Source organism: Dermacentor variabilis, chromosome 1 (assembly GCF_050947875.1).
Source record: "Dermacentor variabilis isolate Ectoservices chromosome 1, ASM5094787v1, whole genome shotgun sequence".
Classification (NCBI taxonomy): Eukaryota; Metazoa; Arthropoda; class Arachnida; order Ixodida; family Ixodidae; genus Dermacentor; species Dermacentor variabilis.
This window is the reverse complement of record NC_134568.1, coordinates 140101053-140123589: the sequence shown is the minus strand read 5'-3', so window position 1 is coordinate 140123589 and position 22537 is coordinate 140101053. Positions and strand designations below refer to the sequence as shown.

The window sequence follows — 22537 nt, the reverse complement described above, 5'->3', positions numbered from 1 at the left end:
ATTAAGTCGTTTCTTTCTAAATTTTTTTCATATGCTTACTAGAGAGTGACGGCATCTGGCGATATGGTTTCAGCCTGTCTTGACATAATACATAGTTGTGCATCACTCAGGGAATTCTGCAAAGGCACTCAGGGAAAACCTGGAAAACTCAGGGAATTTGGAAATGTCAACTTGGTAGACACCCTGACTATGGCACTCTAGGCATGGCTGCTATATAAGCATTTGGGTTGCGGTTCCCTGTAATTAAGCTTGGCAAATGGCCATCATCACACACAAGCTGCAAATGAAGCGTGGGAAGGCACCTTGATCCACACAACTTTATGGATCTAGTGCAGTGCTGCTTTCCTGAAGCAAGGTGCGCTGAAGTTCTCCTAAGCTTTTGTCATGGTCGAAGTTTTCCTTCAGGTGAGCTTAGGAGTGCTCCTCTTTGTTGGCACCAAAAACTTGCAAGGATGCTCTTTGTTAAGCCATACTGTTTCATAATGTTGCTTAGTGGCTATGGCATTGTGCTACTAACCCCGAGGGTGCGGGATCAAATACTGGCCATGATGGCTGAATTTCGATGGGAGAGAAATGCAAAAACTCCCGTTCACCATGCATGGGTGCACGTTAAAGAACCCCAGGTGGCCAAAATTAAAGTCCCTCAGTACAGTGTGCCTCATAATCGAGTCATGGTTTTGGCACATAAAACCTCAGAATCTTTTTTTTTTTTTTTTTGATAACCCGCTCTCATGTCTTGAGCAACATCTTGAAGGATTGCTGCTTTTGCGCAGATAAATATTGTCATGTACGTTCTCTGCATCATTGTTTCACACAAATTCTGCTCCATTATAACATCGCTTTGTGGGGCCTGAACTGTCCATCTTGTTACACTTCACAAATTTGAACGGCATCCTTTAACTGCATGGGGACAGTATGAAAACAAAAATGAATCACATGATAAACATTGCATGTGATTCCCAAATAAGCCAATTTGCCAAGCTAGTCCTGCCTGCCCTGCAGTCTCTCAACCTTTCTTTCCTACCTTTTGGCCTACTTCTAAAGCATGAGCTTTTCTTAGCTCATTCCTCAGTTTTGCATTGTCACCACCATCCACAGCACAGACCTTGGCAGTGCGGCAAGATCGTTGTATGTCTGTACGAGTAGAAGGTGCTTCTGTTGGTGCAAGTGCATGTGATTCCACGTGCACTTCCACTAATGAGAGAGGAGATTTCAGTCACGTGACACAAAGCTTGGTTCTCTGCAACACCATCAGATGGTGTCGCCCTCAGAAGTCACCAATTACGCCTGCGGTATCATGGAAGTTTTGCCGCGGCACAGTCGTACCTCGCCTTTTTCTTTTCACCGAAATGCCATAGAAGAAGCGGTACCTTAATAGACAGTTTTAGTTTAGGGGGCACAAGTGGCTTGCGTACGCAAGAACTAGGGCCGACGGTACTGCGCATGCACGAACCGCTACGTCTACTTGCGTCCTTGGGTTGTTGGGGCGGCCGAAAACATCGCTGCCCCTAAGAGATCACGTTACCCACATGGCCCTTAGCGGTGCATGAGAACTTATGAGAAGCGAGACCAGCCGAGACAAGCCACCCATCCCGCCACACAGACGGAGAACGTGGCTGCGCCGGCAAAGACGTTTGCACATGTGCACTTCACGGCCTACGCGGTAAAGAATCTGCAATGGAAGCTGGTCGCCGAGCACACCGGCACGCTGTTGCCGCAACGGCGGCATGTCAAAATTTGCAGGAGGCTCTAAAGAAACAAACACTGACCACAACGGATTATGCTGCACGAGACGCCCAACTACAGTTTACCAAACATATGTTTGGATTGCTTCTGCTCGGCTTCAGTCGTAACGTAGCCGCATAAATAATCTCATCAATTGTTTGCCTAGTGTCGACATTGTTTTTATATATATTAACTGCTTTTAATAAAAATAGTTTAATGTACTTTACTTCATATGCTTGATTTCATATTTTAAAAAATGATAACACAGCAATGATCAGGCGCTATGAGCGCATGCGACCTCAGTGCGGCTTGCGTTTGGTGCTGCAAACATATTGGGGGCGAGCGCCACCATTGGAAAAGCTAGCGCCACAGTCTGCGTGACGTGGCATGAGGGATCACGTGTACACAGCGGCCATGTCAGCCACTTCGGCGCTTCTGAAAACGAATGTTCAAAGTCCCACCTGCACCGCGTTCTGATTAAGTCATGAGGCTTTACCACCTTGGGTGTCTGCTTGACAACATTTGAAAGTACTATAATAGGTAGTGGCTGCCTTTGAAGGCGTGCAGCATGGTAGGCTACTGCTCGGTGCAGCAGTGCCGGACGTACGCAACGGAGCCCGGTGTCAGCCTTATTCACAGAAAGCCGCAGGGCAAGGAGCTGCATGAAGCTTGGCTGGCGAAACTTAGAACCTGCAGACAGCCATCGGCTACAACTCAGGTATGCAGCAAGCACAGACACGAGGAACATTTCTGCTACGGCACCGGGACTGCGCGATGTTCGGTGAGTAGCAGAAAACGCGCACTGAGACGCTCGCCCGCGCCTGCTACCCGGCTAATGTCATGACGGTTTGGTCTATGAACTTGTTGATGCTAGATACTGGCAAGTTCACTGAAACGGAAAGGAAGCGGTAAGACGCACATTAAAAAAAAGGCACGGCATATGGTCATGTTTGTGTTATGAATTAATGCACTGGATTACGAAAAAGAAGCAGAGGGAAATCACACGCTGAGAAGACCGATAAACATACAGTGCGATGCAACTTGAGAAATAATATTGAAATGTTTAAGAATTTAGAAGACAAGAAAGATTGAATCGTCGCGACGGCACATCACAGTCGCCGTAGCTAGGCGTCGAAGTCTCTATAACGGAATTATTTTTGAACAGTTGTGATAGCGTCCGTGCAACAATGGTTGCAAATGTACTGTCAAATGCTCATATGCTGCGACCTAAAGCTCACGGTATGGTGCGAAAACTCGCTCACAGCGAAAGCAAATTATTGTGCGCGTACATGCATGCAGATGTGCAGTCGGTCGCTGTGAACCCGTGCGATCGCTGGATTGAGGCTTCATTCTGTTATGCCCCATTTGGTTATACAGACAGCTCACTGTAAGAGCATATTTCACATAGCTTACTCTCGGCATTTGGCTACCTTTCACACAAGAAGCTGGTTCGGGAGACTCCGTCGCGGCGACCGCATGCAGTGGCGTTCACTGTACGTATTCGGTAAAGAGATAGCGTCTGTATACGATTGCGTGCTTTCAGTTTGCCCAAGATTATTATATCGACAGTCAAAAACATCCCTCGTTTTGAGAGTACCTACATAAATGTCCAGGAGGGCTGCCGCGTGGTCTTTTTATTGAGCACCGTAAGGGAAACCTATGAGGAGTGCGCCACGTGATCCCTCATACTACGCAAGGGAGGCGCTTCCGACAGATGGCGACTCCCTAACTCCTCGCCGCCAATAGTGAGTTTCTGCTTGCATACCTAAACGCAAACGCACCCAAGCGCTAGGGGCCCCAACGCCTTGCATCCCCTAAACTAAAGCTCTTTAATGACCCCCAAACAATTCGGTGAGCTTGAGATTGGGAGCGACAACACCCAGCCTGACAAAATAGTTTTTCCTTGCGTGCCATGGAGGCAGCAGCAAGGCGACGTAAGCGAGGGGACTTATTTGTTTGACTCGCTCAAGCAGAAGTGAAGCGACATTGAAATGAGAAGTCTACAGTTAACACCACAGGTAAAGCTTAACCATTTACGTTACATACTTGTAACCGTTGTGTGATTTTTTTAATCTCAGTTCATCCGCTTGAACTTTTCACTTCAAGTGAAAGGAAATACAGTGGCTGCTTTGTGAGCATGCCATGAAAAACTGATTCCCTTTCTTTCAATTCAAGTTGAATATAAAATTTCATTGAATCCTCCCATCCCACTTCTTCAATAACATTATCTTGGCAGCAACACCTGCATTCCTCATTCAATGCCCCAACAGCCCATCTGATGGGAAATGCTGTCAGAGGTATTGCAGGCTTATTGTACTTACCAGTCAAATTATCCAGCAAGGATGAATATCATGATTGAAAAACAAGCTTCTACCCATGGAAATTTTTGGGCATGGCTGAGACCTTGAGTTGGGATCGAATTAACTGGAGTCAATTTCACGAAAATCAACTGTATATTTACGGTGTCTGTGTACCAACCTTCCAGGTACCAGAAGGCGTGGCGAGACTACGTAAAGTTTCGCCATCTGCTTGCCAACAAGCCCAAAGTGCTTTACACTGACCGGCACAAGCTACTCCAGAAGGAAGTCAAGCTTCAAGAGATGAGGCTCAAAAGGTGAGGCTGTCACACTGCTTTTCGAGTGTACATGCCATTGCTTCAAAGGTGGGACCGTTAAGGGGGACATCTTTGAGAGGGAGGGATACAGGAGGAGCAACGTGACATCAGTCACCATGGAGAATTCCTCGTAGACCTCCCTTGCTCACCTGAATGAGGTGATCAGGGTAGAAGGTGAGTGTTATCAGATTTTGGCAGCTTATATCACACTTGATGACTTGCTGCTTATGACAACACACACACTTCATAGGTTCGCCAACCTGACCAAGTGGCGTCACAGACACTGCTGGGAAGCGCTGCTCGCGAGAGCAAATGAATCCAGTGTGCTCGGTCACGTCGGTGTGTTGTGTATAGGAATACAGGTGGCAAGGTTGTGTATCCTGTGCATTTATTTGCACAAGCCTGCCATTCAGTGCCACAACAGGTTCAAAAACACTAAGAACCGATACTCGCCCGTGAAACTCCTCTTATTTCTGGGCATGTAGTGCAAAAAAGGAGGAGACAAGTGTGTACCACTGCTTTGTTGGCAGAGTCAAGTAAGTCGCGCTTGTTCGCTTTCACATGGCAAACTTCTACTGCGTTGGGCAGTCAACCGAGGGGGCTCTTGCGTGTAACTAGGGTATATTATTAAAGGGAACACTGAGGCTCGTAGTCGCAGCTGAGCACCGCGCTGAGCGCTGGCAGCAGCGGCAGCTTCGTGCAGGTGCAGCAATTTGTGGTCTGATGCGATATCATGACACATTAAAAACAAAAACGAAGAGGCAAAGGATTCGTCAAAGACTAAAAAAAGCACGAAGAAACTCGCTCGCAAAGCAGCCTCACAAGTACCAAGAGAGATGCTTTTATCATCGCGTCGCGTGACACGACTGTGATGTCTTCGAGGTCCCGAAACCCATGACGAATTCATACCTCTGTCACACAGCCACTTTGGATTGATCGAGTCCGAGCCTGATCGAGTGCTTCTACATGGACACTTTCAATCACAATTTTGTATGATCCGGATCCAGTTGATCGTGATCGTGGGTTGTCGCCTCCACTGTTATGCTGAGTGAGCTCCGTCAACTCAATCCGGGTTGTGGACCACGTAGCTGCAATCATTCTTGAACGCAATCGAGAAATTTGATTAGGATGAGGCTTGATCATTAATAAAAGTGCCCGTGTCGCACCGGTATTAAAGAACGACCGAAGGTCAAAGTGATTCAAACCAGTGCTGCCCTTCTCTCGCAACACAACTTGCCTCTTCAAGATTTCACACAGTACGGTCCGCAATCTTTTGACAAATGGGCTACCTTTTCATACGCCTGTGCTAAAGGGCTGAATTGCTTGCAACCTGCTACTACAGAACTGTTACCGATCAAGATGCATGTCCAGACAGCCCCCGCGCGCTGTCAAGCAAACACGAAAAAGCACAATGTGTGTCGCATGCGCAAATCATCCAGCGCTCAATGCGCCACTCAAAGCATGTCAGAGCTGGAACAGTATTCTTGTCGTCACGAGCAAACTGTCATGACTGAGCTGCAAGGCAAAGCAACGTTACCGCATATAATTGTAAGCCATCAGGAAAACAGCAAACTTTGACAATCCAACTTGCTTGATTCAGCGGACAGCAGTTATCCATGCCTCCTTGCGTTTCTTGTCATACCATTTACCCAGGAATCTGTAGAACTTGTCAGGCAACTGCAGGTCCCAGGTGTTCTTGTCACTGTTGTGGCAGTTTGCAATGCAACAGTACTGACCTCCTTGGCTACTCTCGCGTTGCGTGGCTGCTACAGCTATTGGGAAACAAAGGCGAGACGAGGAGAACATTTGCAAAAGCTTGATCACAAGCGCCTGGCGGTGCCAGTGCACTGGCCGATCATGACACGGCTCTCCACTAGGGGTAGGAGTAGTGCTTGCGTCTGGCAGCAAACTTGAGGTTGGGAGCCCCATAGAGTGGCATTGTTACTTAATTTTGCCATCACAATGACCGCACGTGGAATGCACTTTCAAAATTTTGCCTGGGTCTTAGCAACCGCAACAACAAAGGGATTGCAAAATGACTGCTGCCCTCGTGAGCAGCAGTTTGGTCAAGGTTGCCATGCAGTAACATGAAATCCTGCTGCGTCCTCTGGCAAGGGCATTTGCTCTTCTAGGTCGAAAGCCCTTTTCTCCAGGTATGTGCGGTAGCAGCATGCCATCTCGCAAAAGCGTGACTTCATGTTATGTGCTTTCCCTGCGCTGAGAGGCAGGATTTCTCCCCGATATGAATACCCCTTTAGGATGAATGACTGATGGCTACTTGTAAGGCCTCTGCTACAAATGTATTTCAGCACCTCCTGCATGTGCACAAAACAGCTCTCAAATGTTTCAGAGTACAGCAAAACATTGTAAAAAAATTTCATTGCAAATTTGCAATTGATTCCGTTCAGCACTTTGATTCCGCTTGGGTTTCTGTCCATGAAGGTCTGAAATGTGGTTAATGTTTTTGCTACACTGAAGGACATTCTAGTGAATTCAAATATGTCCTGGTGTCTGCTGAAGGCAGTCTTTGTGAGTGTTGCAGCCATGTGCTCCCAGTGATAAACCCAAGCGTGGAGCGTGCATGCACCACTCTTTCCTTTGTTGCCTTACTCCTGCCCTTCCCGTCATTCTTGCCTTTAAATTCATGAGTGAAAAATAAATGCTTACTTTCGGCATGGTAACATGGACCACTTCTTGTCAGAGGTTGCTTGGTCACCGCAAAAGTAACTGTGAGGTCCTCATCAAGAACCGTAATCTGGAAGAACACTTGGCAGAGATTAAAACTTGAGAACCATTTTGCTTGACCGAGTTGTGCTAACATCCCATCCATACAAGGCATAGGATGGGTACATTGGTGCGTGCATTTAAGGGTTCGTAGTCAATTTCAAGGTGGCAGCATTCCGACTTATTTGGCCACATAGGGGCACTTGTCCACTGGCTGTCCACTGGCTGTCCGCCTTAAGACCCTGTTCTAACAGGTCATTGATGCAGTCTATGATTATCTATTTTTTAGCGTTGACTGCGTGGAGCTTGCACATAAATGGCAAACTGTTTCTGGACTCTGTGATGTTGGGCAAGAGTGCTAAATCCATGCCTTATTGGGAAGACTGGGCTAAAATCTTGAAGACTCTTGTAATGTGTTGGTCCATGTCTTCTGCTGAAGTGTGCTTGTCCTGCTGAACGTTGACGCTGTTTAATATAGGGGTTCAAGTTGACTCCTCTGCAATACTTCAAAAAGACTTATCATATTGATACGTGTACCTGTTATCTTTCTCAGGTGACCACTTTTCACCACCTAACAAATGGTGAACGTTATTGCTTGGTGCAGGACATGCCTGCATGTATCAGAAGCTTCGCGAATGTTATCGATGGTTCTATCCATTGTCTGTTGTCACCAAACCTTGTGTAATCTGATTATATGTGCGACGCAAACTAGGTAATACTTTCCGGAAGGCACGCGGGCACCAGCGATTATGCTGCAATCTTCGACGAGTCGTGTATAAAAGCCAACGCGCTTGACCTGCTGATCAGGGTTTTTTTTATGATCGTCAACTGTGTTCGCTGCTATCATTGTGCTTGACTGTTGCTTGTTTTTCCTCAGCACAGATTCGCCCACTAAAGAGTTACTTTCGTGACTCGCAGTTTTCGCTACTGTGTTCTTCACCGTTACTACAACATGACGACATTGACATGAATGGAGGCAAGACCCACATCAGGAACAGTGAACTGCACCAATGGGGTGGAAGTGTGCCATGATATTTTGTAGCAATACCTTGAGGATACTGTCAAGATATTTTGCACTGTTGGCAAGCCAGACATGAGTGCGCCCAATTATGAATGTCATTCATGCCAGGCCCATCGAAACAGTCAATGACTAGGTGTTGTGATGCATGGACATCGGATGGGATGCGTGGACAGTGCAATGGTGGAGGCGTATAAGGATGGTGACAGCTGGGATCCATATTTATATCACGAACAATGTGGGTGCTGAGGTCTGGAAAGTATGCTTTCTTCTGATGGAGAGACGAGGAATGCAACTACAGGAGAGCGTGGAGGTCTCGTTCTTGTAGGTCTGCAAACCACTGGAGTGTGAAGTAAGAGTTGCTAAGTTTTCAGATGCGGCTGTCAGCAGAAATGTTGTCTGCACCTTTTACATGCTCAATATTAGTTGTGAACTCAGATAGGAATTCTAGATGACAAATTTCACGTTCACTGTAAGTAGTGTGGGTGGATGTGAAGGATGTAGTTAGAGATTTGTGATCAGTGAAAATAATGAATGGTTATCCCTTGAGGAAATACCAAAAATTCTTCACGGTTAGGTAGGCAACATGTAGTATGCATCCGAATTCACAATATCGTTACCCTGTGTGGCCACTGAGGAATTGCTGAAGGACACCACTGATGGCGCATCCTCCTACAGTAAAACCCCATTAACTTGAAGCTGTAAAAAGTGTTAAAAATTTTGAAATAAGTGATGTTTCAAGAAAAGTGAAATAGGAAAGTAGCCATGCATAAACTACGTGGAGCCTTTCCTAAGTAACGCCAGTAAAATTCTTGATCAATCACTTTCACTTGCATTGGCACTAGACACATCAGAACCTCCAGGCGATGGCATAACCTGGCACTGTGCCAAGACTGCATTCTTCGCACCGAGTCAGATGACTTATCCTAATGCTATACAGAGCCAGTAAACCGAGCAGTTCATAACCAGTTCCAAACATGCAAAAAGTTGGCACTGCTAATTTCTGCAGCGTAATGTATACCGGACAATTTCACTTAGAAAATAGAAACTGAACTGTGGAAGAGTGCAACTTAGCAGTGCGATGCCTTTAGCAGATGCCCACAAGTGATGTGCTGTTTATGCCTCACCGTCACGGGAGCAGGAAGCAAGGGTCCTGATTGGCTCAGCTAGCGAGCTCAACGCCTCACTCACTGCTGCTTGATGAAAAGCGAGTGCAAGCAATAACACCTTATTGTCTAGGCAACCTGCACGCAGCGGAATGAAAGGTACCAATAACAGGCCTGAACAATTCCAGATGCACTGCAAAGTTTGGAAGAAGTCTTGTATAATTTCCTACCCTCGTTCATGGGGAAAAATATGAACAATTTGGTGCCGGTAGTTCTGTCTCACATAACCTTGGTCAGTGTGGAGCAAAGGGCAGAGGTACTCTTTGGATTGACATTTTGCAGAAGATTCTGCGATATGTCACAACTACGTTCCATAAAAAGTTTTCACCTTTTGGAGCTTGTTAAACAATAATTGTAATCTATCTTGCATGCCTTTCCTTTCTTTAACACCGCACACCCAGTACTTCCAGGTCACGAACGACATATGTGTTATTAGTGCGGTGTAGCATTCTTTATACGAAAGTAGCAAGTGCAGGATTTTCAAGAGAGAAAACGTAAGTAAGGGAGATAATGAGTTTTGCTTGGGGATAAGACGCATACCAAAGGGTGTAAACTTTTTTTTAGAGTCTAGGCACTACAACAAGGGATTTGCCAATTTTCGTTGACATCATTAATTGAAACTTGCTGTGGCGGCACAATCCTATTATTACTTTTTGGCGATATCTCTGCTGCACGCCAAGTATGAATGCCATTGGGTGGTGACATTTTCCTGGTATTTTCCCTGTTGAAATTTTTAGATATCAAGAGTCCAGTGCAAAAAAATTGCGAGATAAGGGGTGAAAAACACACAAAGCTTGAAAAAATTTCGACGTAACCTATATTTCAAAATATCAGAGTTCAAGTTAAGGAGTATTTACTGTATCATGACGCTCACAGGGGCGTCGGGTTCAAAACAAACGCTGCCTTTGGCTGCTGGCTCCCCACTACATTTATACTGGTGACATGTTCAATTGGGACCGATCTTTTGCCTGGTGAAGACGCTGCATTTGTTGCTTTTGCTTGGCTCATAACACTTCTGCCCTTGTTGCTGGCAGTCCAAGCAAACTCGCACTTAGGTCAGTATCCAGCAGTGCCTGGAACATTATTTGCCCAACCCACACTTCTAGAAAAGGCTTCTTTCGGCTAGCTGTAGCTACTGCCTGCAGTGCTGCAATGTAGACACTCACTGGGACACCATCATCATCATCAGCCTGTTCTATGTCCACTGCAGGACGAAGGCCTCTCCCTGCGATCTCCAATTTCCCCTGCCCTGCGCCAATCCATTCCAACTAGTGCCCGTGAATTTCCTAATTTCATCACTCCACCTAGTCTTCTGTCGTCCTCGATTGCGTTTCCCTTCTCTTGGTACCCATTCTGTAAACCTAATGGTCCAACGGTTATCTAACCTGCGCATTACGTGACCTGCCCAGCGGCATTTTTTTCTCTTGATGTCAATTAGAATATCGTCTATACCCGTTTGCTCTCTGATCCGAACCGCTCTCTTTCTATCTCTTAATGTTATGCCTAGCAATCTTCGTTCCATCGCTCTTTTTGTGGTCCTTAACTTTTTCTCAAACTTCTTTGTCAGTCTCCAAGTTTCTGCCCCGTAAGTCAGCACTGGTAAAATGCACTGATTGTACACCTTCCTTTTCAGTGATGATGAGCTTCCAGTCAGGAGCTGACAATGTCTGCCATATGCGATCCAACCCATTTTTATTCTTCTATGAATTTCCTTCTCATAATCAGGGTTCCCTGTGACTAATTGACCTAGGTAAACATACTCCTTCACAGACTAGAGGCTGACTGGTGATCCTGAACTCTTGTTCCTTTGCCCGGCTATTCATCATTATCTTTGTCTTCTGCATATTAATCTTCAACCCCACTCTTACACTCTCTCTGTTAAGGTCCTCAGTCATTTGTTTTAACTCGTCTGCATTGTTGCTGAATAGAACAATGTCATCGGCAAACCGAATCTTGCCGAGATATTCGCCGTCGATCCTTACTCCTAAGCTTTCCCAGTTTAATAGCTTGAATACTTCTTCCAAGCATGCAGTGAAGAGCATTGGAGAGATTGTGTCTCCCTGTCTGACCCCTTTCTTTATAGGTATCTTCCTGCTGTTCTTGTGTAGAATTAAGGTAGCTGTAGAACCTCTGTAGATATTTTCCAAGGTATTTATGTAAGCATTCTGTATGCCTTGATTGCGTAATGCCTCTATGACTGCTGGTATCTCTACTGAATAAAATGGCTTTTCGTAATCTATGAAAGCCATATAGAGAGGCCTATTGTACTCTGCGGATTTCTGGATAACCTGATTAATGACATGGATGTGATCCATTGAAAGTATCCCTTCCTAAAGCCAGCCTGTTCCCTTGGTTGACTAAAGTCCAGTGTTGTTCTTATTCTATTGGAAATTATCTTGGTGAATATTTTATATAATACTCAAAGTGAGCTAATCGGCTTATAATTTTTAATTATTTAACGTCTCCCTTTTTGTGGATTAGTGCAGTGTTTGCGTTCTTCCAGTTCTCTGGGACCCTTGAAGTCGATGGACACTTCGTGTAGAGAGCCGCCAGTTTTTCAAGCATTATGTCTCCTCCATCTTTGATTAAATCAAGTATTGTTCCATCTTGTCCTGCCACTTTTTCCCGTTTCACGAATTGGAAGGCCCTTCTAACTTCATTGCTAGTTATAGAAGGAGTCTCTGCAACCTGTTCATTACTGCTTCGAATGGAGGTGTTGTGGCTCCTCTGGGTACTTTACAGGTCAGTATAGAATTCTTCCGCTGCTTTTACTATATCTTCGAAATTGCTGATGATATTACCCTGCTTATCTTTCAGTGCATACATCATGGTTTGTGCCATACCTAGTTTCCTTCTCACCGATTTCAGGCTGTGTCTATTTTTTTACTGCTTTCTCAGTCTTCCTCACGCTATAATTTTGAATATCCCTTATTTTCTCCTTGTTGACCAGTTTTGACAGTTCAGCAAATTCTATCTTATCTCTTAAGTTGGACACTTTCCCTCTTAGTCGTTTCTTTATTAGGTCCTTTGTTACTTGGGAGGGTTTACCTACTAGTTGCCTTGGTGCCTTACTTCCCACTTCGATTACTGCTTCCGAAGCCAGTGTAGTTATGGTTTCATTCATTGCGTGTGAGATGAAGAGAGATGAAGATGTCTTCTTCATCTCTCTGTTGTAAGGCTGCATATTACAAGTACCAGCTTGAATTTGTCTGCTTTTACCCTTACTGCCTCTAGGTTGACCTGTTTCTTCTTGACCAATTTTGCTCTTTCTCTCTTCAAATTGAGGTGAATCCTAGCCCTCACTAACCTGTCCTCACTGCACTTTACCCTACCTATCACTTCTACATTCTGCACTAAGCTTGGATCGACAGAAAGTATGAAGGCAATTTCATTTGTTTCACCATTAGGGCTTTTCCAGGTCCCCTTTCTGTTGCTACGCTTCCTCAAAAAGGTGTTCATTATTCAAAGCTTATTCCTTTCTGCAAATTCTACCAGCATCTCTCCTCTTGTGTTTCTAGAGCCAACGTCATAGTTGCCATTTGCTTGTTCACCAGCCTCCTTTTTTCCCCACTTCTGCATTTTAGTCGCCCATTACTACAGTATGCTGAGTTTGCACTTTTCTCATGGCTAATTCAATATTTTCATAAAACTGATCTACTTCCTCTTTGTCGTGACTGGATGTTGGAGGGTAGGCTTGTACTACCTTTAATCTATACCTCTTATTAAGTTTGATTACGACTACAGCTACCCTCTCATTAATGCTGTAGAATTCGTCAATGTTGCCCGCTATGTCCTTATGGATTAGGAATCCTACCCTGTATTGCTTCTTATCTGGGAGACCTCTATAGCAGAGGACATGGCCGTTAGTCAGTACTGTATAAGCCTCACCAGTTCTTTTAATCTCATCAAGGCCAGTGATATTGCAAACAATGTCTGATTGTTCCTCAAAGAGTCCTGCTAAGCTAGCCTCACTTGAGAGGTTTCGGGTGTTAAACATTGCAAGGGTCAGTTTCCATTGGCGGCTTGTCCGGACCCAGAGATTCGTAGCACCCTCTGCCACGTTACAGGTCTGACCGCCGCCTTGGTCAGGTGCTCCGCAGCTGCTGGGGACTGAGGGCCATTTGGTAATTGAGTGAGTCATTTGGGAGGGAGTGGCCGAATACTGCACCAGGGAGGCTAATTCCCGTTCTGGTGAGAGAGTGTCTTGTTGAAGCTTAATAGGCCTTCCTAATTTGTCCTGGTGGTACAAGGGTTGTATTGCTGCTGGGTGCGGTGGGCAACAGTATGCTGCCTCATTCAATGGGAGTGTGACGGTAGCTGCAGCAGCAAATAGCCTTGACTGCAGTTCTGAGGTGTGACCAAGCTTGCTGCTGCATGGATTGCAACATCCTTTCTACTTGGTCGATGGGGGCTAGGGGAAGCTTGTACTGCAGCTGTTTCCAAGCATGCTCGATTAGATTATTGGCTACCTTGGCTGAATTCCGTCAGCTTGACAAGCTACTTGCTCTGTGGGGAGTCTTGGAGCTGTGAACACGTATCTGGTGAGTCAGGTGTTGACTTTCCCCAACTCTGGGAACAGCTTCCCTATCCAGTCGTAAAACACTGCCATTGTTTGTATACATTTCTAAAAGGGATGGAGTCTTGGAGCTGTGAACGCATATCTGGTGAGTCAAGTGTTGACTTTCCCCAACTCTGGGAACAGCTTCCCTATCCAGTCGTAAAACACTGCCATTGTTTGTATACATTTCTAAAAGGGATACTAAAGGCAAATATTAAGTCACGCTAACGTGATAGATTAATGATTAAAAATGTTTAAGGCTTCAATATTACCAACAACAGAGCTTTAGTAAGCGAAAAAGTGAGATAAAGAGTGGGACACAATTTGTGACTCGACAGGGCATTCTAGTACTATTTCAATGATTGCATTTCCTCGCTATGGCTGTGTCATTAGCAGCCCGTTCATTAAAAAGGAAGACCTCAGCTGTAATTAAGCGGCGAAAATTCACCAAGGACTGAAGCAAGGATGTTCTCTGTCTTCGTTGTTGTTCATGCTTTATGTTAAGGGCATAGAAAGACAACTGGAAAACAGCGAATTAGGGTTTGATTTATCCTACATGCGTGAAGGACGAATAGTGCAACAGTAGCTCCCTGGACTGATGTATGCGGATGCCATAGTACTACTAGCAGACAATAAAAGAGATTTACAGACACTTGGGAATATCAGTGTCAATGCAGCGACAAATCAAAGATTGTAGTTTAGCTCAGAGAAATCAGGAATTATTACCTTTAATGAAGAGACGACTGATTATGTGGTGTCATTTCAACAGCAAGTTATGTCCATTGTCAAGCAATATAACTATTTCGACATATACATAAATGAAGGAAAGAGTTACTCAAGCATCCACTAAGCGCGCTGTATCGCGGAGGAGTGCAGTTTGTCTGGGAAGGCCGTTCCGGTCTCAGGCAGTTCGGATGAAGAATGACTGCAGGAATGTAGTGGTGCAGGCTTGTGGTGGGATTACCGAGTTCGAATGGCCTGTTCGACGAACACGATGAGCCAGCTGGACGAGCTGGCTGTCACGAGATATAGAATGAAGCACCTGTGATAAAAGCATAGGTGAGAGATGCAACGACAAGAGGCAAGAGGCGATAGGTCTAGTTTAGATTTTAGTGATAAAACGCTAGTGTGATATGAGTAATGTGAAAGAATAAATCTAGCAGCACAGTTCTGAACAGATTCAAGGGCTTTAGTGAGATTAGTTTGGTAAGGGTCAAAGATAGCACATGCGTATTGAAGTTTTGGTTGCCTGAAGTTTTATAGGCAACTGATTTCACGGTTGGTTGTGCCATGAAGAGATTACGGCAAGATAACCAAGAATTTGGTTAGCTGAATTAATCATGTGGCTTACATGATATGGGGCCACAATGAATATGATGTGGTGCGTGGAATCTGGAAAGGAGTAATAGTGCCAATGCTAATGTTCGCAAATGCTATTCTATGCTTAAAATCGAGTATCTTTTTGGGGTTGGAAGTTAACCAAAGATTGGTAGGCCGGTTGGCTTTGGGAGCTCACGGTAAAACCACAACTGAGGCAGTGCAGGGTGACATGGGTCAGGCCTCTTTTGAAGTCAGAGGAGCACAAAGCAAGATTAGGTTTAAAGAAAGACTGTGGAACATGGATCGAAATAAGTGGATGGCTGAAGTACACAAGTATCTATACCTGAAAAGCATGGACACAAGGGAGGAAGAAGTCAAGAAAGTTGGCAACCAAGTACAGAGTAATTGAAATAGACAACTAGGAGTTGTCAAGAAGAAAGTGAGAGAAAGAGAGACAGCGAATTGGATGAAAAGACTGGAAACAAAAAAAGACCATGGAGATTTACAAGAATGGGAAGAATGAAATTAGAAGGGAAAATCTGTACGATAACACAGCGGGCAGTGCCCTGCTCTTTGAGGCTCAAGCTGATCAAAAACATAGCTTAGCAAATACTGGCGACAAGATGAGGCATGTGTATGCTGGAGCAAAAATTCAGAGACCACTCGGCGCATCCTAATGGAATGCAAAGGAATTCGCCCAGTGAGAACCCATAGGTAACATACACCTTCCAGAAGCACTTGGATTTAAAGCGAATGGAAGGATTAACTGGTCGTCAGCCAAGATAGGCAAGAGATGTTTGATTATTGGTGAAAAAAAAAAAAAGAAACGGAAGAGATTGATATGGACCGGATCCGTTACAGGCTAGGTAGTGGTACAAGGTAGATGGAGGAGTTTTGAGGAAGCGAAAAGAGATTAAGGAGTTGTATACAAAAATGCTGCTATGAAAAACATGTATAGCATACCTGATTAACTCAAGTAGGCTAGGTGACTATGTGGCACCGCCCCATCTCAAAGGGGATGCCAATAAATTATCATCATCATCATGATAATAAAAAAGTTATTCCAATGCATTTTAACACGAAACAAAATCCTACTTGTTCACTGCTATTTGATTCTCAGAATGAAGTCATTGATGCTACCCTTGATTAGTTTGTGGGTGGTTGAAAGTTTCATTTTTGCTCTACCTCGCGCCACGCACGCTCTCACTTTTGGTAGCTTCAATATCACATAGTGCTGCTCTAGTTCTACTGGCTCGTGAAACTCATGCTGACTGTAAGCAGCAGAAAATGTTGCATCCGTGTAATGTCATGAGTTTAAATTGTTGAAATTGGATTCCAGCATCACAAGCCAAAGTATCATTATTAAGGGTATCAACAAGCTCCGAAGTGGCAAACTCTGAAAGATGTTCATTAAGTTGTGTTCATCACAGGCGTGGGCTATGCTTTAGTCTTTTCAGTGCAATTACCTGCACTGTAGGCTTTGTCTTTGCTTAGTTTCCTGCCAACTTTTATCGTTTTATGTGAAAAAACATAGCTCTGGCTGTGTTTGCAGCCTTTTCAGTTGTGAGTTTCTCTGCAATTAGGTTGTTTCTTACAAAACAAACGCAAGGTTCTTAGCTTGTTAGTGGAGGCATCATCACAAATATTTTGGCCGCATGGTCGCCACGGTGTTTGCCATTAAGCCATATAAAATCAATGTTTAACGTAATGTTCACGGAAAGGAGCAAAGTGCGGGGGCATGTTTGTGCTGTTCGAGACCGATACGCCTGAAAGAAATCTCACTGGAAGTCTGATTGAATTCCTAACATTATGCGTATGTCCATGTCTGCCGCAGTTGGTAAGGCATGTGTCGGAGATACAAATAAGAGGATTCACTACAGTAGGAAGGCCGCCCAGACATTTTTGGGGTCAATGTTGAAGTGCTCTATGTCAGCCATGTTCATGAGAGAATAGCATGCTTGATAATTAACAAAATTGTTGCTAATGATCAATAACACGTTGGTTTGCAACTTTTGACAAATTTTGGTTTGAATTATTGGAAGAATGCATTCAGGGTGCAAAGCAACTGTCTAGCTAAACGCGAATGGAGCTGCAGTTCTGCTGCCGTGGTGTGCTACGTAGTCCTCGCCTATACATGGTACGCAGAAATCTCTCTAGCATATGTTGTATTGCGGAAGTGACGACACACTGACATGCAGTTCAACTCAACTGAGGAAGGTGCAGCCACTTGCTGTGGCCACTCCTTATTCATTTTTGTGACGTCATCGTCAGAACCAAGCAAAGTTGCCAACATTATAGAACTACGCTCACGGCATGCAAGCGGCTGTAGCATGCAAACATAAGACCCCTCCTACCTTAGACAGAACGTTATTAACAATTCGCTAATGCTGAAACATAGTCTCTCAAATTCCGCTGCACATTACGAACTCGCTGTGAATGATGCAACCACGGCTGATCAATGGCGTACGACCGCTCCCTTGATTCTGTGACCAGTTCCCTGACATCTTCGGTCAACACTGGTTGACGTGCAGACACGCCATCTGGAAGTTCAACTTCCGGAGGTTGCTGCTGTACAACTTCACCTTTTCGGAAGTTCGGCTCCTCTGACCATTGGTTGCGGAGAACTTGGCAGGCTCACTCTCTAGTTGCCGTTCCGCGATCGCCGGTTTCAGTGTTGTAGTAGCCGCGCCAGTCCGACGCTGGGGGGGGGGGGGGGGGGAGCTGGTCCCTATGGCGACGAAGTACTCGGCCACCTGGTAACACAACCCTATGTGACACCAGCCCTGTTGGCTCTTGAGATAACTGCTGCAGTCCGTGGCGCTGCCTGACTATAGTTGCGTATGAAGACAAGATCTTTTGGCTGGAACGTCCGCGGTGTGGGCACAGGTGCTATCAGCCAGGATGACCTGTCCGGAGCCCGGTCTGGATGCAGCTGGTCCAGCGTAGTTGACAACCAACAGCCCATTAAAAGTTCAGCCGGCAAATGACCCGTGACCGTGTGCAAGGTTATGGGCTGCTGTAGCATGAAATCAGCCAGTCGCTTTTCCCAGTTCCCGTGAATGATTCGAGACAGGGCTTCTTTGGCTGTTCGCACCATTCTTTCAGCCTGTCCATTCGTGGTGGGGGGGAAGGGTGCCATAGTAACCTGTTGGATCAGATTTGCACTCAGAAAACTCTTGAATTCGAGGGACATGAACTGTGCTCCATTATCTGAGACGACTGTGTCCGGCAGTCCATGTGTTGCAAATAGCCTCCGCAGGACGCCAATCACTGTGAGTGACATCATCAATGACACCTGAATGACCTCGAGCCATTTTGAATATGAGTCGACCACTGCCAGAAAGGCTTGCCCCTGAAATGGTACAGCAAAATTGACACGCATATGGGACCATGGCATCCGGGTGTTCTCCCAATGGTGGACTGGTCCCCGTGGCATCTCTGGCCATTTCTCCTGACATGCCTGGCGCCGGCGAACCCGTTCTTCGATAGCAGCATCCATTCCGGGCCACCACACATAGCTTTGAGCAAATGCCTTTATCCTGATGATGCCTGGGTGTCCTGCATGCAGGGTTTCAAGTGCATGGAAACGTAACTTTTCGGGCACCACCACCCTATCACCCCACACCAAACAACCCTTGTGAATTTGGCGTGGAGCACAAATGGTACTCCGAGCCTTCAGGGAGACTGGTGCAACGTCTGGGTTTAGAGCGAACTGCACTGGTGGTCCAACCCAGGTGGTCCAACCCAACAACCCAGCGTTCCGTCGAATATGGAAATGAAATCTTTGAGTATGTCTTCGCACGGAGCTGGTGACTGGCTGACATGTTGCACCGCGGTGATACTGATGCCTAATGCCAGGAACCAATCCAGACCGAGCAGGCTCGGGCGCACCTTTGACGGTTACCAGTTTCAGTAGCCCGTTGAAATGGTTGAATGTCACTCTGGCTGTGCAAATTCCATGCACGACAATGCTGTTGTGTTGGTAATTTCTCATTACAATATCGAGTGGTTGCAGCTTCGGAAGTGCGCAAGAACGTCGACCCCAACTCCACTTTCATTTGGCACACTGTGCCCTCGACGCTGACGTTGACAGGCACCTTCTTGGCGGGTTCCAGCAGCACATGAATGGAGGCTGGCACACCGTCATCACAAAACGAGATATTTTCGCGAGAGGCGCCCTTGAATTGATTCTTGCTTCTATTTTCCCAGTATGCTGGTGGGCCGGACCGCCCTTAAGAACGACATAACCTGGCAGTGTGGCGCGTTTTTGGGCAATTTTGGCACTGTGTGTCCCTGAAATGACAGAGACAGTGCTGACGCGGGCTGCTGCAACTAGCGCAGGATCCACCCTGCAGTGTGTCTTGGTCTTTCCGCATACCGGTAATAGCTGGTAAACTTAAAATGTCCTCCGCCGTGACGTCCTGCTTTTCGGCATTGTCCCCCATTTCCACCAGTGTTGTATCGCGGAAGCAACGACACACTGACATGCAGTTCGACTCAGTTGAAGAAGGCACAGCCGCTTGCTGCGGCGGCTCTTTATTCACTTTCGTCATGTCATCATCAGAACCAAGTAAAGTTGCCAATGTCATAAAACTACAGTCACGGCATGCAAGCGGCCGTAGCATGCAAACATAACAGCATATGCCAGATTAGCACCAGAGTACCATGAGCATGAGGGGGAAAAAAGAAAGAAAGAAAACTGAACGCACTGTAGCATTTGAGCAAAGTTTAACTACTTTATTTTGATACTTTATTTTGATAGTCAAGCAAATTGCTGTTCCAAATTGTGCCAAAAGTCGAAAAATGACTGAAGTTTCTCCAGATTGCGAGCTTTGGCTTCGGCAGGCATTATCAAAAGATCACTGCTGCAGTGCAGAACATTGTGGCATTATGTGGGCGCATACAGCCGCACCCAGTTAAGCCCCCTGAATAAAACTAAAGGTAGTGATGTTCTTTTATTTTGCCACCTGAGCCATGAGTGAGGGCAGGCTAGGAGGTCTGGGGCTTATCCGCACGTCCCTGTTTGTGGAACGGAGTTGCATTGTTGGGCTGGCGCTGTTTCCACAGAAACAGGTGTGCGTCCACGTGTTGCCGGGAGCGCCCTTTCTTTATTTAGTCATGCAGGGGCCATGACAGTTGCTATTAATTGCTGTGCGCAGCCCCATGATCACGGCAGTCACGAATCCTGGTAACGCATCGATTGCATTGTTGTGCAGCGCAAGCGGTGAGGGAAAGAGAGACCAAGAGAGGAGGAATGTTGCTTGCTTTAGCCTATTCAAGTGGCTTACTCCCAATCACTCAGTGTAAACTTCAGATGTTTAGGTGTTTCAAGTGAGTATAGTGATTACCGGTTCTTCAGTGTGTCTGCAGAAAACTAAAAAGTGGAACACAGTTTTAAAACAGGAGATTTTCATGCCCTCTAAAGTCAATCTATGGGCTATGTAAGGCACTGAAAGAATAACATTGGAGGAGTTAATGCAAGAAGGACGGGCTTGTATGAAAACTTTCTGCTACAGATTAGCTGCTACAAATTTCATATTTGCAGCTCCAAAAAGTGTTCGAGCCAGCCCGCCCCCCTACCCCGCTCCGATTAAGGGGCTGTCGAACACTTTTCAAGCCACCATTTTTCAGTGTTCAGGTTTGCATAGATTGGCCGTTGTAATGATAAATGCAACGAGAATTGCAGCGATCGAGGTACACAATCCGAAGTTATTCAGCCGAGAAATTTCACAATAAAAAAAATATATATAGTTGCCCTCAACTCAGATTTTGTGCAGTCTTCTGTCCCTTTCTCTCACCCACTGACGTAACCCCTTGTTGCCACTGGTAAGAGCCCGATGTGCCTACGTAGCTGAAGTTTGCAATTTCATGGTTGCCTACGTGTGCTGCGTTCACGGACTCCGGTTACTTCGATGTGCTTATGCCGCTGTTACCATGGTTAAAAAATACCTTTGCGCATTATAGTGCATTTCATGTTTGCCACTACCGGTCGAGCAACCCGGAACTGCACAACGTCACTTCAGTTCAGCTACAGTTCAGCGCAGCACCATGAACAACAAAAAGGGGTGCTGCAACAAGAAATGCACCGAGGTTAGAAACCTGTACCTCCTGAACACGCAAGTGCATAACGTGGCAGCATGGCAACAAGGCTGCTCATGATCGTACATAAGCAAGTGGAGAAGCTTTTGTGTTCAGAAAGCAGAGGTCTGCCACCATACCAGAGGCAAAAGAACAGCCAGCACCCCTGCCATGCCTTGCAGTTGTAATGACCTTGTTTTTTTTTTTTTTTACAACTGTGTTTGTTTGCATGAATATCAAAAGTACAGCAAACAAAAATGAAATAAAACCTTCATTCATCACATTTTTGCTGCAGTGCAATTGTAATCTGCAACTTTGTTTTTAACCAATCACGGAGGAGCAAGTGGTTGCGTAGATGGTGCTTCTGGTGAGCACCACTGGGCAATGATGCAGTTGGCAGCGATGTAGTGATTTGTTTGCTACTTAAAATAATAAATATTTCAATATTGGTGCTTTTACCTGCGCTAAAAAAATCTCCAATTGTCAGTGTATGCAACCTGCAACAGAAAAACAGTGGCTTGATAAGTGTTCAAGGGCCCCTTTATCCTGCTCCAAATTCAACATATGAGGCAGTGATGGAAGTGCTGCGCCAAGTGTGCCAAACTGAGCCGTGAAGGAAATCCTGCTACATGCTGTGCGAAATTGTCGTTATCGCAGGTATTGTACCAGGCCTGCGCCAGCATGCACCTGCTCCAAATTAGGAATATTTTGCATATGTGAGAAGGCGCCGCGCAGCAAACAAGCATCCTTCACGACTCATCCTTGCACGCTTTTCATCATAGCAACAGCATATACGGCACGCGGCCACCACCGTATCACACTTGGACATTATACGGAACCTCACGGTGACACTAACGCCAACACCGAGAGCGGAAATTAGCCTGGAGGGTCCATATAATTGCTATTGCGATAATAATTATGTAATTATGGTGACACACGATTGTAAGGGCACAGCTGCTCGACGCGTCTTTCTCATGTGTCGAACAGCTTAATTAGGATTAAGTTTGTGCTTACCTTCACTTTCTTATATAATAATAAAATGGAACAGCATGTTGAAGAAAAAATACTTCCATCTTAGTATAATACATAATGAATGCAATGTTTCAGCAAGTACTAACTTATAGAGAGCTTCTTCTTTGCACCAGAGCAGTAAGTTACTGCTCCAAAGCATTGTTTTCTTTCTCCAAACAGCAAATTTTTCCACTCCAGAAGTGGATATTTCTGCTCCAAACTACGATTTTTCGTGCTCCCAAAGCTGCTCCAAAAGACAAAGTGCCGCTTCCATCACTGTATGATGCTCCAAAACCAAAATTTCACACCTCCAAAAATTGCTC

At 45.5% G+C, this 22537-nt stretch overlaps 1 protein-coding gene across 3 annotated transcripts in view; it reads left to right on the top strand.

Annotated features, from left to right (window-relative positions):
- The window catches only part of drosha (ribonuclease 3 drosha), a 238139-nt gene that overhangs the window by 71359 nt on the left and 144243 nt on the right, over nt 1–22537 (top strand). For 2 of the 3 annotated variants that reach the window (XM_075696237.1, XM_075696229.1), the window contains exon 14: nt 4211–4339. The exons of the other annotated variant lie outside the window; for it this stretch is intronic. In XM_075696237.1, coding sequence (XP_075552352.1) covers nt 4211–4339 — 129 coding nt within the window. The remainder of the gene's footprint in view (nt 1–4210; nt 4340–22537) is intronic. 3 annotated transcript variants of the gene reach the window in all.